This window comes from Solanum pennellii, chromosome 9 (assembly GCF_001406875.1).
Source record: "Solanum pennellii chromosome 9, SPENNV200".
Classification (NCBI taxonomy): Eukaryota; Viridiplantae; Streptophyta; class Magnoliopsida; order Solanales; family Solanaceae; genus Solanum; species Solanum pennellii.
This window is the reverse complement of record NC_028645.1, coordinates 81559219-81576472: the sequence shown is the minus strand read 5'-3', so window position 1 is coordinate 81576472 and position 17254 is coordinate 81559219. Positions and strand designations below refer to the sequence as shown.

Sequence of the window (17254 nt, the reverse complement as noted above, 5' to 3'; positions counted from 1 at the left end):
AGATGGTTAAAGGTATGATCGATTCCCCTTGGCATATGAAAGATGATATTAAGCAAATTCAATCCATGAGTTCACTTGGTGACTTCTCTTTCATTCACACCTTCAGAGAAGGTAATACTACAGCTGATTTGCTCGCTAATATGGCTGAACATTGCAAAACAACTACCTTCTTCACCGAGGCCATAAATCTTCCTTCTAAGGTTACTTCCACCTTGAATAATGATGTAGTTGGCAAGCCCAACATTAGAATTCGAGTGAAGAAGGGAAACTTCATATTCGACCCTGGTTAAATTTTGTTTGGTTGCTTCTAGTTTATGAATTCTAAATTTTTTTGTAAGCTTATGTAACAAGGAGCAACCCTCCTCCTTTTTTTCTTTCCTTTTATTTTGATAAGTTAGAGAGTAAGGATGTCCCTCACTCCTAGTGTTGTAATGCGGAGGTCAGGTTTCACCCCCCTCCATGCTCCTTTGACTTATCTATTGAAGCCCCTTGAGGGAACCTTTGGAAAAAAAGAAAAAAAAAACAGACAAACAAATTGAAATAAATAGGGTATAAAAGTGATAACCCTAACACAAAACCCCAAATACATTAAAGTCAATAAGGACCAACACATCAACCAAAACACTTGAAAATGTATATAAAAGTTACAGAAAAAGGCCACTCCATATTTAGGGCCACCCCCTCAAGCACATGCAACAATTTCACATAAAGTTAAAAGTCAAAATTAAAGTCACAAGCTCCATATGGAACTGAACTTGTTTTTATTTTTTCTAATCTCAAATGAATACAAGCAATACAAGAATTATGAATGCAAGTGATACAACTTGTATTAGCTTGTATGTATCGAATATAGCCAGACTCAACGTGTATTAGCTTGTATGCATTGAATATAGCTTATTAACTTGTGCAGATCCAAAGTTAAAAGGCATATATGTTGATCCATGTCCCTCTCGGTAAGTAACTCAACATTCGACCAAGTGGACCATTTACCATTTCTAGGTTAGAGGTACCAAAAAATCAAATTGTATCAATTCTAGAAAGGCATAATACATAAATGTGTCCTTTAACTTGGCTTCGAATCACATTTATGCCCTTCAACTTTGGGTGGGCACAAATAGACACTTAAACTTGTATAAAGTTGAACAAATAGACACACATGTCCTACATGTCATTTTTTGTCCTATGTGGTGTCCTACTGTATTGTGCCATGTAGGACTCATGTGTTTATTCATTTAAAAGTTGGATAGTTAAAGTGTCTGTTTGTGCATTATGAAAGTTGAAAGTCAAAGTTAAAATTTGAAACTAAGTTTAGGATCCAATATATGTATTATGCCTTCCAGAAACATGCATACAAAATACCTAGTTTGACGGAGAGACGACCATGAGTTTACATGCATCATCGTAAATTTGCCTATAAATCCACCCATGATTTTATACACATATTATTCCAAGTTATCCATATAGTAAGGGTCGTGAAAAATAACCTTGAACTATTTGAAATAGGTCAACTCTAGTTGGATGACATTTTTGAGTTAGCCGATTACCGACCAGAACATTTTTTAGTCAAAAACATTACGAAAGGTAAAGTTAACCTATCTCGAATAGTTCAGGGGTATTTTGGTCCTTTTTCCTTTTATTTTAACAACAAAGAAATCATGAGAATACACTCACAAACCATATAAAGGGTAAGAATCATGTCTTACTTGGATTAACAAATGTTGAGATTCATAGCTTCTCAACTTACAATGCCTTTGTTCTTCAAAATTTCCATCTTCTTCTTCTTTGTTAGTACATCATTATCATCATCCCCTCTTGAGTACAACCACCCGTTGGAGTCTCTCACTCTATTTGAACTAACTCAAGTAACAAACATAGTCAAAAATTCCTATTTTCCACTCAATGTAACATTTCATTATGTTGGCTAAAATGAACCAAACAAACAATTAGTCCTTTCATGGCTATCATCCACTCATCATCCTTCTCCACCTCGCGAAGCTATTGTTATCACTCGAATTGATCAAAAAACACATGAAATCATCGTAGACTTATCGAGTGTTTCAATTTTATCAGATAAAATCTATAATGGACATGGCTACCCCATGCTTACATTACAAGAGCAAACAGCTGCAAATGAGTTACCATTAACGTATCCACCATTTATATCGTCCATTAAAAAGAGAAGGCTAAAGCTAAAAGAAGTCGCGTGTCAAGGCTATCCTGTTGGATGGTATGGAGAGGAAAAGAAGAGTACTAACAGAATGGTTAAAGTCATTTGCTATTACTTAGATGGCACAATTAATCTTTATATGAGACCAATTACAATTAATGTTCTTCTTGATCAAATGACAATCGCGAGTTATATTGATCGTTTGATTGTTCCTGTCCCTAAAGCTAATGGGACAGATTACATGGGATCAAAGCGGCATAGATCATCTCATGAATCTAATTCAATAAAAATAGTGCAGCCTGATCGACCAAGTTTTACTCTAGACGATGGAAACACAGTGAGGTAAAGAGTATACTCACTATGTTCCAGTTTGTTTGTCTTACTTTCCTTTTTAGTCCATTCTGGTACATTCTACAATATATCTACTCTGTTTAAGACCAGAATATTCAAAAGTCTTCTTTACTTTCTTTAACTCCGTGTCAAGTCAAAAACTAGACAAACAAATTGAAATGGAGGGCTTTGGGAATTGAGAGTACTATCTTTTGGTGAAGAATGATATGTTTTAATTTTTTCTTGCTTTAGGTGGGGTGATTGGAAGTTCCACGTAGCGTATGACATGAGAGCGGGAATAATCATATCACTAGCATCGAAGTTTGATGCTGACAAAGGAGAATTTCGGAGTGTAATGTACAGAGGATTTGTGTCTGAAGTTTTTGTGCCATACATGGATTTAACTGAAGAATGGTACTACAGGACTTATTTTGATGCAGGTGAATTTGGATTTGGTCTATGCGCGGTAGAGCTTGAACCATCAAAAGATTGTCCTGAGAACGCGAAGTTTATTGATGGCTTCTTCATATCTCAAGATGGTACACCAGGAAAAATGCCTAATGTAATTTGTATATTCGAACGTTATGCTGGAGATATCATGTGGCGCCATACAGAGGATGCAATTCCCGGAGAAAAGGTAAGTTAGTATAGTATATAATGCTCTTGTTTGATAAAGTGTTTTCGGATTAATTAGTACTTCTCGTTCATTTCAAAAAATTTGGAGCTGCAGATACGAAAGGTTAGATCGGAGGTAAGCCTGGTGGTGAGAATGGTGTCGACTGTAGGGAATTATGATTACATTACTGATTATGAATTCAAACAAAGTGGCACCATCAAAGTCACGGTAAGTAAACCACGATATCATGAGTAAGACTAGTAAAACGTCTGTTTTAGGCCGTAGCTTACACTAAGTATCAACTTTTTCCGAATTCATTGACATGTACAGGTTGGGTTAACTGGTCTACTTGAAGTAAGGGGATCGATATATACTCGTAACGATCAGATAAAAGAAGAAGTGTATGGTACACTAATAGCAGAAAACACACTAGGTGCATATCATGATCATTTCTTTACCTATCACCTTGATTTAGACGTAGACGGTCATGAAAACTCCTTTGTGAAAAATAACTTGAAAACTAGACGCGTAGTAAATAAAAGTTCACCAAGAAAGAGTTATTGGACAGTTGTTAGTGAAACAGCTGAAACAGAATCAGATGCAAAGATTCAGCTAGGTTCATCACGAGGCGCCTTTGAAATGGTAGTGGTGAACCCGAACAAGAAGACAGAGATTGGGAATGAAATAGGCTACTGTTTGATCCCGGGTGGATCTGCAACAAGTCCATTGTTAAGTGACAACGATTACCCTCAAATGCGCGGAGGTTTTACCAAGTATAATGTGTGGGTAACACCTTATAACAAGTCTGAGAAATGGGCAGGAGGATTATATACTGATCAAAGCCATGGGGATGATACATTAGCCGTATGGAGCCTTAGGTAATACGCGCAATAGATTCTATATAGTACTCTCTTGTTTTGGGTCGTTTGTCTTACTTTCTTTTTTAGTCTGTTAACGTCTCTTCTGACAACTCTTTAATTCTAACGTTCGGGAGTATTTGTTTTATGATAACGCAGGGATAGGGAAATCAAGAACAAGGATATTATATTATGGTATACATTTGGTGTTCATCATGTACCCAAACAAGAAGATTTTCCAATTATGCCAACATTAAGCACTGGTTTTGAGCTCAAGCCTACTAATTTCTTTCAGCATAATCCAGTTCTATAATAAATCAAGTAGGCTAAACTTTGTACTATCATAAATGGATGTATAATGTCATAGTTTATGAAAAAAATAATTTTACTACTATTGAACGATGATAAATTAAAGAACATAAAAAGTAACATAAAATATATATATATATNAGGATTATGTTACTAATGTTATCGTATTATGCAAGGCCAAAGTTAATAGTCTGCATGCGAGTTTGATTGAATTCTGTAGATTTTGTTTAAATAATGTATTTGTGTTAATAAATTTATTAAATATGTATAGATATTAAATTTATAACCTACTATTATCACTTAAAATAATTATTGTAAAATTCTGAACTCATAATTTAAATCCTTAACTTTGTTTTTTTATGTTATGTATGATAATAAAAAAAAATTTCTAATTGATATTGTTATTAGGGAGGGTGTAAGCAGTAAGGTAGAAAATATGAACGAAAAACTGTTTCATATGAATTTTATTAATTATATATAGACATTTATATAGAATTATTGATCAAACTAAGCCATTATATAAAGCAATTCACCAAAATAATATATTGTTTTAAAATTTTACAAAACTAGTATAAACGTATTTCACAGTAACGTTTTAGGGTATATTTCATTTTTTAAAAACTAACAGCGTTAGGTTGATATACGTTACTGTGAGTATCAATGTCATAATTGGTAACAAACTCAATATTTAGGTCAACACAATTCAAACTCAAACAATCGATAGATATATTTCACTAATTCGTAATTGAAATTACAATGAAATTTAAGAATACGTGTAGAAGAAAGAGGATGAAAAGCCGAACTCAGAGAAAAATGATGAAGTGACTAGATATTTTTCTCAATAATTTACATAAATATTCTTTCTCATCCGTCTTCCTTTTAGTTAGTTGTTAATTATTGGGTCTGGGACGTTCTTATGCGTATCGACATTAATCAACTAGAACTTGAATTTAGTTGAACAGTAATAAAGATATCAGACATCGAGCGGAAAATCAAATTAAAAACAAAAACATGTGTAATTACCTTCTAGAGATTAAGGAAATAAATAAATGGTATCAAAATATTTTAATAATAAATAAGATAAACCATTTTTTTCTTTACTATTTTTTTAAAAATTAGGTATATGTCTAATTATCTCTTGTTTCACCACCTTTGGTTCTTCGTTTTTATCGGAGAAATACAAATTAAGAGTTTCACATAACCATCTATTATTCTCTCTATTATTTGTTTTTCTTTCTCTCTTTCTCGCTTCTTTCATTCTTTGCCTCGAAAAAAATAATAATAATTCTAATGTTCACCGGCTTCTCTCTCCGCCCTCTACGGCCGGATATTTGACAAATTTAAATATCCGTCGCGTAGTTTGTCGTAGTAGCTAGCTCATATATATAATGGCACCTACTACGACCATCATGACGCAACATCTTCGCCATGCAAATACTATTGGCGAAGATGTTCCGTCCGTTGACATTGACCTTATTTATCCATTTGAAAATATTGACGGTCTTCATCGTGACCATTTCCGCGACGCGGCTTACGAGATATTCTTCACCGCATGTCGGTCATCACCGGGGTTCGGGAGTAGGACGGCTATCTCGTATCATAATCCGTCTGAAGGAGGAGATGGAAGCGGGTCCGGGGCTGGATCTACCAGCCCCGGATCACCGGTGAAGCCATCCGGGGTAGGGATGGCCGTGACTAGCAAGGTGAAAACCGCGCTAGGGTTGAAGATGTTGAAACGGTCACGTTCACGAAGAGCTAGCTCTTATGGAGGCAACCCCTCGTCCCCCGGGGGTGGTGCTAGCCCTAAGGTGGGATTCACCGTGCCCCATTCGAGGGCACGGAGACCGATGACGTCGGCCGAGATTATGAGGCGGCAAATGAGGGTGTCGGAGCAAAGTGATAGTAGGCTACGTAAAACTCTCATGAGAACTCTTGTTGGACAAGTACGTACATTATGTCTTATTTTGCATGTTTAATGTCTTTTTTGCATGCATTTTAAAAGCACACAAAATAAAACAGAAAAAAAATTTAACTAGGCTTGTAGCTCTATCGAAATTCTGCCGCAAGCGGTTGAAGAGCAGTTTGGGTGCACCCAAACCGACGTGTTTGATACGAAGAAAAATATTTAGTTCTTACCAAACACACCCTTAGTATACCTATTTTTTTTTCTCATGAAAATCATTTTCCCTTTTCATTTTACCCTTAATGCAAAACTACTTATTGCCATCGAAATATTATGAATCGTTTAATATCAAAAGTTTCAAATGTTTATGTTTTAGCAGTATAAGTTCCAAAAATATTTCTTTTTTCTTTAAATTTCTTGCTCAATCATATATATAAATTTTCAAAAATGTCATTGAGCAATATAAATTATACGAATGGAGTACAAAGTACTAGTCCACACTACAACAAAAATAACTTTTTGCGGCAATAAAAAGACACCTTAATAAAGAGTGTTAAAGTATTTGCCGGCATTAGTTAAGTGTCATTAGACACGTCGCTGCTAAAAATACATATTTAGTGGCAATTGCTAATTAATTGCCGCTAAAACTCATTTTGATGTAGTGCCACAACTATGTTATGCAGACTCTTCAAAAATGTTGCTAAACGACGTGTATCAGATTCTCAAAAGATAAATTGTTGTTGGAGAATCGAGCATGCAGTTAGCGACATTTTTAAAGAATCGAAAAAAATTAGCTCATATATAAGACCTTTTCTATGTGAATGAGTTTAAAATTTGAAGAGTATGGCAAATTGAACAAATATTTGTGAAATTTTATACAGATGGGAAGACGAGCAGAGACAATAATCTTACCATTAGAGCTATTACGCCATCTTAAACCATCCGAATTCAACGATTCACACGAGTATCATCAATGGCAAAAACGTCAGTTCAGAATCCTTGAAGCAGGGCTTCTCCTTTACCCTTCACTACCAGTAGAAAAATCAAACACATCCGCGAAACGCTTCAGAGACATCATAAAATCAGCTGAAACGAAAGCTATCGACACTGGGAAGAATTCGGAGACAATGAGAGCACTTTGCAATTCAGTAGTGTCCTTAGCTTGGAGAACAAGTGATGGTTCAGCAACTGATATTTGTCATTGGGCTGATGGATTCCCTTTAAATATCCACATTTATACTGCTCTGTTATCCTCTGTTTTCGACTTAAAAGACGATACAATGGTTCTTGATGAAGTCGACGAGCTTCTTGAATTGATGAAAAAAACATGGGTGATTTTGGGTGTAAACAAATCACTTCATAACTTGTGTTTCACTTGGGTGTTATTCGAGCAGTATATCGTTACTGGTCAGGTTGAGCCTGATCTTTTAGGCGCAGCGATGATCATGTTGAGTACTGAAGTTGCTACTGATGCTAAGAAAGCTGATAATAATCCTTTTTATGTTAAGATGTTGGCAAATGTTTTGATATCGATAAGGGAATGGTCGGAGAAAAGATTAGTTAACTATCACGATAGTTTCAATAGGGGGAGTGCTGGTTTGTTGGAGAATAATCTTCCTTTATTCTTCGCGTCCATGAAGATATTAGAGGAAGATGTTCCGGGATATAGTTCTGATGTTTTGGAGAAAAGGGATGAACTCGCGGAGGATGATTCAGATGGAAATAAAGTTTGTTACTTTATTCGTTCGTCAATGAGGGATGCATTTGCTAAGGTTAGTATTCTGGATTTAAGTTATATATACTGACAATATGTATTTCAATCCTCATTATAGCATGTCATATTCCTTAGTTTCCATTTTACTTAAAGTTGAGTCATTGATGTTAAACTTTAGTATTTTAATCTTTCTTTCACCTATATTGCTCGGACTCTTTAAAAATATTCTCGAGTGATTGTGGAATCCTTCAAAAGCTATGCAACTTTTAAAGGATCCAAAAGAGGCATGGAAGTTTTTTGGAGGGTTTGAGCAACATAGGTTTCGACCCTAGTGTCCGATACGAGATACTTGTCACCTCCCGCTAGTAATAGATACCAAGTAACTCTGTCCACTAAGGCTAGGACAGATGGAAAGAAATCACCTAGTGTTTTTTTTTGTCTCGTTGGGATTTGAACATGAGACCGTATGGTTGTCGACGTCCTTTTAGTTTTATTTATCTTCAAGTTTCTTTGATGTAACACTATTCTTATTGTGCAAAACAGATATTGGAAGAAATGAGCATAGATGGTGCAAGTTTTGAATTGGAAGATGTGAGTCAGACACTAATTAAGTTAGCCTATGAAACTGAAGAATTAGCAAATAAGGAGAAGGAAACTTTCAGCCCTATACTCAAGAAGTGGCATCCTATTGCAGCAGGAGTAGCAGCTGTGGCATTACATTCTTGCTATGGAACTTTGTTGAAGCAATATCTCACGGGCGCGACTTTACTCACAAAACAGACAGTTTCTGTATTGCAGAAGGCTGGAAAACTCGAAAAAGTATTAATCCAAATGGTCGTGGAGGATTCGGATGAATGTGAAGATGGAGGCAAAGCCACATTGTCAGAGATGATTCCTTATGAAACTGATTCAATCATAATGAATCTTCTGCGGAAATGGATTCAAGAAAGGTTGAAGAAAGGGAAAGAGATTATAATGAGGGCAAAAGAAACTGAAGTAAGTCTTCGTGTGTTTACTTCTTTATATTTTGAATTCATTTAGTGAAAATACTGGTTCCGACACTGTAGTAAACTTTGATATGCAGACGTGGAATCCAAAATCCAAAAGCGAGCCATATGCACAATCAGCAGTTGATCTAATGAGACATGCTAAAGAAGCTGTGGACAATTTCTTCGAAATCCCGATGGCCATGTCAGAGGACTTAGTAGAGGATCTTGCTGTTGGCTTTGAGCATCTGTTCAAGGAATATGTTACCTTTGCCACATCATGTGGTAAGAACATAATTCCTAAAACTCGTTTCATTTCATACATAGAGACCGAGGCAACGCCATATTTTTTAGTTTACGAGTTTTGAATGTGTACATATTAAATGAAATGTTTTAACGAATGTACAAAGTTTGAGCCAAAGTTACTAGGTTCTACTAAACTCGTAACTGTAGTGCTCAAATAGTTAATCTGTTCTTTTGTCTTTGGTTCCTTTTATAGGGTCAAAGCAAAGCTACATTCCGACACTTCCTCCTCTAACAAGATGTAGCCAAGATTCGAGGTTTTCCAAACTGTGGAAGTTTGCTGTTTGCAGTGTAGGAGCAGATGAACAGAACCATCATATAGCAGATGAAGGCAATCATCCCCGACTTTCAACGAGCCGAGGGACACAACGCCTATATATAAGGCTAAACACCTTGCATTACTTTCTTCTACAACTCCATTCCCTTGATAAAACTCTATCAATCTCCTCGAAAACTGTGCCTACTCCAAGAAGTCGTCACAGCAAGAATAGACAGATAGGGAGCTACTCCTACTTTGATCACACGCGTTCAGCCATCCAAGTAGCAGTACAACACGTATCAGAAGTTGCTGCTTATCGTCTCATTTTCTTCGATTCTCACTGTGTATTCTACGGTAACCTCTATATCAGGGATGTTCAGAGCACACGTATACGACCAGCATTAAGGGCACTCAAGCAAAACCTCACTCTTTTATGCGCGATCCTCACTGACAAGGCTCAACCATTGGCCTTAAAAGAAGTGATGAAGGCTTCATTTGAGGCCTACCTCATGGTTCTACTAGCAGGAGGAAGCAAAAGACTCTTTTCGAGAGCGGATCATCAGATAATAGAAGAGGACTTTGAGAGCCTAAAGAGGGTGTTCTGTACTTGTGGTGAAGGATTGGTAGTAGAGGATGTTGTGGACACAGAAGCTGAGACGGTCGAGGGGGTGATAGCTTTAATGGGACAATCAACTGAGCAATTGGTTGAAGATTTCAGCATCGTGGCATGTGAAACTAGCGGAATGGGAGTTGTGGGATCAGGACAGAAACTACCTATGCCTCCAACAACAGGACGATGGAATCGAGCAGATCCCAATACAATCTTGAGGGTAGTTTGTCATAGAAATGACAAAGTTGCTAATCACTTCTTGAAGAAAACATTCCAATTAGCAAAAAGGAGGCCATATTAGAGAAAACATGCCAACATATCATAAAAAAATATCACATGTACAAAAAAAAAAGGTAAAGATAACGGAAGAAAGACGGATTCTTACAGGTAATCTGCTATAAGATTGATTCATTTGAAGGATTTCAAAGGATGGATGATAAGTTAAAAAGACCTGAATCACTTGAGAGTACTAGCAGTGTACTAATATTTCTTCTTATTTTCCTCATTAGCTAGGCATTACGAGTACTTTACTCTACGTGGTGGAACGCGCTAATGTACAATACTTCATCTATCTTCTGTATGTCTTGAGAGATCATTATTTTGACCACATATTATTGTATATAGTGAATATTATCATATTAGCATACGAGTTGGAGACGGTATTTCTAGCAAAGGTAGAATAAATAGATCATCAAGTTCTACTCAGATTATGAACTATTTCATTTAGAGATATCAGCTATGAAATTGAAAATGCTGTTCAATAAGATAAACATGGCCTTGCATATCTCGAAACAACTACATTTAACTGATTATCATTACAATCGTGTGAAAATCATAACCAAGAGAAAGGAGGTGCACAAAACTATTGCCCCGTACAGCTATATTGCTCCGATTCTCAAAAAATACTGGTGCATCAGTGTCAGATCCTCCAATAATGCAAAATACTGAGGCTGCATTTTCGGAGGATCTGACATGGCTGCAGCGGCATTTTTGGAGGATTCGAGCTAAACAATGTAGTATACACTACCTAGCTATAAAACAGAAAAGAAGTTTGGAGCAAAATATATATGTTAGTTAAAATTCTATGTAGAACCATTCACCTGTGTGTTGGTTGAACCTTCTTGGCTATTAGTTACCCGATGTCTCGATTCGATCTCCAATTCTTGCCTTAGCACAGACAGTGAATCAGAGACTTCAGCTTTGTATTCATAAAACTTGCTCACAAACAGGAAAAAGAAGAAGTTCAATAAGTTGAGTATCGCGAAGAACGCATAGTAATAGTCAAGATGAGATACATTCAGGTTGTTTAATATCCATCCTTTGTGATTCCCGTGCTCTTTAGTGATACGAGAAACTGTCGAAAGCAAGAAGCTGCTAAGAAAACTCCCAACACCAAGACTAGTCATTGAATAAGAAGTTCCAAGACTCTTCATTCCTTCTGGTGCTTGATCATAGAAAAACTCAATCTTGGCTACTTCCAAGAATGCATCAGCAGTTCCCATAAGAATAAACTGAGGCAACAAAATCAAGATCGTCAACGGTACTTGTTTACCATTTTCGACTAGTCCATGATCCCTTGCTACACTAAGCCTATACCTCTCAACGAACGATGCAACTAACATGATCACAATATGAAAAGCCATTCCAATTCCCATCCTCTGAAGTATGTTTACGCCTCTTGGATTTTTCGTCAATCTTTTAACAATTTTCATGAAGAAACGATCATATAACACAACGGAGACTAGCATCGATATGGTAACGAATCCACTTAGACTAGCTGGAGGGATACTGAAACTACCAATGTTTCTCTGAAGAGTTGTGCCTTGTTTGACAAAGAGTGTGTTGATTTGAGCTAACATTGTACTTGGAATGAATGTAGCCATCAAAATTGGTATCATCCTTAGCATTTGCTTAGTCTCTTCTACTTGAGTAACTGAACATAACATCCATGGATTTGTTGTATCTACTTTAACACAAGCTTTGTTCAAAAACCTACATCAAACATGAAAATCCGTCATATCGAGAATCGTATTAAATTTCATTGAACTACACTTCTTTTATGTATATTCTTCCATCATCATTAGTACTCCTATATCATATAAACACGCTAAATTAATATCTTAAACTTCGTGTCAAGTAAAATACCAGTACTTGTTTATAGTAAGGGTAGGTTCTAAACAAATAAGGTTATACACGAATACTGTTAGTGTATATAACTAATAGTCTGTTTGATCAAGCTTCTAAAATCTACTTTATTTTGAAAAGTATTTTTTGTACCGGAAAACATTCTTTTTTTTTTCTCTAAAGCTTGGTCAAACGACTCTGACTTTCTAAAATAAACACTTTTGACTTCTTAGAAATTTCGATGGAACAAGTATAATATGTACAAACCTCAAAGTAGAAGTGGAGTCAATTCTAACTTTTCCATTTTTTGTATATTCTCCCAAATCAAGCTCATATAACTCTTTTGGATCATTAGGGACTTTAATCTTCCATTTCCTTAATGAAGCAATAATGACTTTAGCCATTCTTGTAAATGGGCTTCCTCTGGGCTTTTTATGTCTATAAAAAGATGATCCAGCCAAAAATATCATTATAGATATAGCAAGGCCCAATGTTGGAAGCCCATATCCAAGTGACCAGCCCACATTGTCTTGAATGTATACAAGCACAGTGTTAGCAAATAGTGTCCCTAGAAAAATGCTGAACATCCACCAATTGAAAAATGAAAGTTTTTGGGATTTTTCCCTAGGGTGAAATTCGTCGAATTGATCGGCTCCGATCGTCGATATGTTGGGTTTCGTGCCACCCGTGCCGACCGCTAAGGTGTAGAGTGCACCAAAGAACACAGCTAGTTGAAGTGTGGATGCTTTTTTGCAGTCAATTGAACTTGGATTGGAACAATGAGGAGGCTTTAGACCATTGATTGATACTGCTAGGGTTAGTAGTGACATACCCTGTGACAGTTTTTAATGATATTTGGTTAATTATGAAAAAAAAAACGTGAATTTCTAATGAACGTTTCCTATCATAAATTATGGAATTGTCATTAGTACTAACATGCAGTAAAATATTACAATTTTCGAAACACAATATGCATATGATCAATCAATTAACTTGTTTCAACATCTCTCATAATGTGTTCTCAAGATAAGGTCAAATAGTATAGGATCGACCCAGTGGCGGACCTACTTTGGTCTAAGAGGTGTCGAGCGACATCCTTTCGTCGAAAAATTATATTGAAAAATTGTGTTGTATATAATGGTTAAACTGACACCTCTTGAAATGAGTTGAAGGTTTTAGTCTATTGGTTAGGGTCTTACAGACATTACATGACCTTTTCGTCATATGTAAATGGTGTTCTTCTCATTTTTTTTATAGTTGAGAAATCTTTTACGTCAACTAGCTAAGACTCAAACTTGATAGATAATTATTGATCAATTCTATCATTTTTCACTTAAATATCAACTTTTTAATATTTATAATATATATCTAATTTTAACACCATGTGTTAGCGCTAGCTTCCACCACTAGATAATTATTGATTAATTTAAACTAATTTTCTAGATAAGTACGCCAACTTTGAACATAATTTAGAGGAAAACAACTTGCAGAAAAAAACAAAAAATAAGGTATATGTATATAGTGGAATATTCAAGCAAAAATCCAAAAATAGACTCTCTAGAGTCAATAATATAGACTGAACTGACAAATATTGCTCCCTTCGATTCAAAATAATTAGTATTTTTAAAAAAAAATAGATCAATAAAAAAATCAAATATCTTCTTGATTTTATAAAATATTATAATTATTTTGACTCGAGATTAAAACATCAAACTATTTTAAATTGGAAGAAGTAAATACAAGAAAATATAATAGCATGGTCCTATTATATCTTTGTCGTGACTTCATTATTTTGTTTTTTATGTTTTTGGTAATTACGTAAAATCAAGTTGTCAAGTTACAAAAATAAATAATTTATGACATTTTTCTTAGATTTTATATTATTTTAAATTATATACATGAACATGACAATTCACATCCTAGGTCAATCTTTCATATTGATGACATAAAAGATAAAAGAGTTTTTTCTTACCCAATTATTGGACATGAATATTCTTACATTAAGTCAACAAGTTTGGTTTATGGAAATTACACAACAATATATATTCGTCACGTATTTATTTATTAACTCAATTTATTTTAATCCGTTCATATTCAGATAACCCTAGCCCTTATTCATATATTTCTTCTGTCTTAAACTAAATGTCATTTTAACAAAAGAAATATTTGAGTTTAGATTGGTGCATTCACAATAATAGGCGGAGTCAAAAAATTTCGATAAAAGGGTTCAAAATCTGAAGAAATATACACATGAAGTAAGCGAAGGGAGTTCGACATCTACTGTATATACCTAAAAAAATTATTTTAATTATATAAAAATAATATAAATTTCCGTCAAAGAGGTTCAAGCTAGGTGACTCTACCGCCGTTTACTGCTAGTAAAATATGAAATTAGCTACGAAAATTATCGATACGTACCAAGAGATATATGCCACAAGCAATCAAGAAAGTCCAATAACGTCCAAGATAAGCATCAGCAAAGTAGGCTCCCAAAATAGGAGTCATCCATATAGTTCCAACCCAATTTGTGACATTATTTGATGATTTAACAGTGCCTTGATGCAATTTTTCTGTTAAATATATTACTAAATTTGATGATATACCATAATATGCCATACGTTCGAAAACTTCATATACTGCAAATATATCAAACAAAATATTATATTGCTAACAATAATAACAAAGTCAAATAATTGAGGATGAAGTCATGGTAATATCTACGAATTCGATTAAATTCAATAAAATAATTTAAATATTATATTTGTATTTAAAAAAAATATTTATTTTGTATCAATAATCTATGTAAATTCAATACGTAAGAAAATTATGATATGATAAACTATAAATTTTAGTTGCGCCATTAATAATAATAATAATAATATATACAGTATAACTGGAGGAGAAATTATTAAATTCGTGTAAAATTGTAATTTTTAAGTTAGATTCACCCTTGATAATGAGCTCATCGGTCTTGGGTTGTTCTAACTTAATTTTTTCATGGTTTTACATTCGATGTTCGATAGTTTTAGATTCATATGGCATAGGGTGTCATTTTGAGGGAAAGAGCTCCCTATGAAGGATCTTTTTATACGCAAGATTCGAATTTAAAATCTCTAATTAAAAATAAAGCATTATCAGCCACGGCATGATATTCATCGATAGTATTCTAACTTATTATTTATGGTTGAGTTGGTTGCAACAAAGAGTTGGTGGAACTTAAAATGAATGTATAGGACAAAGTTATTAATTTAATTGCCAAAAGATTGATGGAGAAATCAATGCATTTAATAGTCGATATAATAAAACGGACATTCATTTATTTCTTCAATTTAAATAAAGTATATATATTTAGGTTATTAAAAAAAAAGATATATAATATGTATCTTTAAGATTATAAAGTCCAAACTTTTAGAGTTTTTTCTTTATTTAGAATATGAGTACCACATAGTTACGTAGTATACTCATTGATAAAATGCAACTACATGACTTTTTAGAATCTCCACGAAAATTAGAGGCGTATCTAAACTTTTATTTATAAATTCAATAATAAATTTAATATAAATTTTATATTTATATTTAAAATAAATTATTTTCTTGAAAACTTATGAATTTAATATCTTAACTCTTAGCCTTAACCTACCTTATGAAATAACTCCTAAATCTTATAATTTAATTGGATAAATAAATCAGCTGATACCTTAAACAAAATAAAAACTAAACATATTTATTTTGCTAGATTTAATGAGTAGGTGGGATATAGATTTTTTGTTTTGTTTTCCATCTGATGTCACGTTTGACATATAATTAAATTTCTGTTTAAATTTTAATTCTGCAAGACTCATTTCTAAAGACGACACTTTTAAAAGAATTTTTTAAAATTAATTTAACACTCAAACTCAAAACATTTAATTAAGACCATCACCACATATATTGATACCGGACATAGATTTACTATAATAACTTGAGACATCTATATGCGTTATTAGAGCATTATCATAAAAAGAATTTAGCAATGAATAAATTTAGTAACGAATTAGTAATATATTTTTATCAGCTACGAATAAAATAACAATGAATAAACGATAAAATTCTTAAAGAAGGGATGTCTAAATATGATCTCCATTATCCATTTGGAAGTATCAAAGAATATATTTGGAGATATAAGTTTTTTTAGTAAAAAAAAGATATTTTGTGTATATTTATTTTACTTTTTGACTAGTTTTTCAGCCAGTTGGTTAAATGTTGTTATCATTAGCTTTGAATATATTTAAAATAAAAACACACAAGTTATAAAGATCAATATCTTATGAAATTCTACAATTTTAGCATTTTGAAATAAAATATTTGTTCGTTTAGTATTTTTAACATAGGTTAAAAGAATTTTTTTTATATATATTTTACTTTATTATAGTTTTTTTATTCTTAATGAATTATACGATTGGACAAAGTCTAGCCACGTTCTAAAAATGAGGAAAATGGTTTACTAGGGCCACCCCCTAAAAATTAGGTACCATCAATAATTTTTTTAGTCTTAATTTATATGATAATGTTATATGTTCCTGGTTAAAAATAATTTAATTTTAATTTTTTTCTTAAATAATTTATAATTGTACAAATGTCTAAGGCCACAAATGTACTAAGATTTTCCTTTTTCTTAACTTCATCTCTAATTTATCTATTTAATTAACCTCCTAAAAACCAATATATATTCATATTTTACTTTAAAGAAAAAATAAAATCAGATACACTAAACTCTTGTTATGCACGAACATTAAAAAAATTAATCAAGTGAAAAGAAGTAAAGAAGTAAGTGTAGTAAGTGTAGAGGATGATTCCTACACTTAGAATGGTTTTCATGGACATATGACATTAACATAACTCATGAACTTTTTTCTCTTCTAGGCTTCAAAAAAGAGTGTTGACTATATACAAATGCTTATTTGTGTGTCTATAACATCGACACATAATATAATTTTTTGACGAAAGATATCTGACTAGCCATTTTATAATTTTCTTATGAAAGATATCTGATCGGTCATCATAAGCTATATGTTAGCTATGACACCGCGGCGGGGT

The 17254-nt window shown here is 33.7% G+C and overlaps 3 protein-coding genes across 3 annotated transcripts in view; 2 read left to right on the top strand and 1 right to left on the bottom strand.

Moving 5' to 3' along the window:
* Positions 1–1732: 1732 nt before the first annotated feature.
* On the top strand, positions 1733–4283 carry LOC107030474 (primary amine oxidase-like). Its single transcript, XM_015231746.2, is given in 5 exon segments — positions 1733–2509; positions 2750–3134; positions 3228–3341; positions 3444–3991; positions 4130–4283. Coding segments are annotated over 5 exon segments (1965 nt in total). The 5' UTR covers positions 1733–1745.
* A 1241-nt stretch (positions 4284–5524) lies between these two features.
* On the top strand, positions 5525–10711 carry LOC107029416 (protein unc-13 homolog). Its single transcript, XM_015230823.2, has 5 exons — positions 5525–6222; positions 7064–7954; positions 8440–8892; positions 8981–9167; positions 9382–10711. Exons 1-5 carry the CDS (start codon positions 5668–5670, stop codon positions 10353–10355), a joined length of 3060 nt encoding a protein of 1019 aa, XP_015086309.1. The 5' UTR covers positions 5525–5667; the 3' UTR covers positions 10356–10711.
* An 84-nt stretch (positions 10712–10795) lies between these two features.
* LOC107029417 (protein NRT1/ PTR FAMILY 5.2-like) overlaps positions 10796–17254 on the bottom strand; it is a 7256-nt gene continuing 797 nt past the window's right edge. The window contains exons 2-4 of the mRNA XM_015230824.2: positions 14597–14814; positions 12446–13011; positions 10796–12046 (exon numbers count right to left, since the gene is read on the bottom strand). Coding sequence (XP_015086310.1) covers positions 11137–12046; positions 12446–13011; positions 14597–14814 — 1694 coding nt within the window. The 3' untranslated portion in view covers positions 10796–11136. The remainder of the gene's footprint in view (positions 12047–12445; positions 13012–14596; positions 14815–17254) is intronic.

Coding starts and splice junctions, on each gene's coding strand:
- LOC107029416 (XM_015230823.2), top strand. CDS start 5,668: ATGGCACCTACTACGACCATCATGACGCAACATCTTCGCCATGCAAAT. Junction 6,223..7,063: donor TGAGAACTCTTGTTGGACAA/GTACGTACATTA, acceptor AATTTTATACAG/ATGGGAAGACGAGCAGAGAC. Junction 8,893..8,980: donor TGAGGGCAAAAGAAACTGAA/GTAAGTCTTCGT, acceptor TTTGATATGCAG/ACGTGGAATCCAAAATCCAA.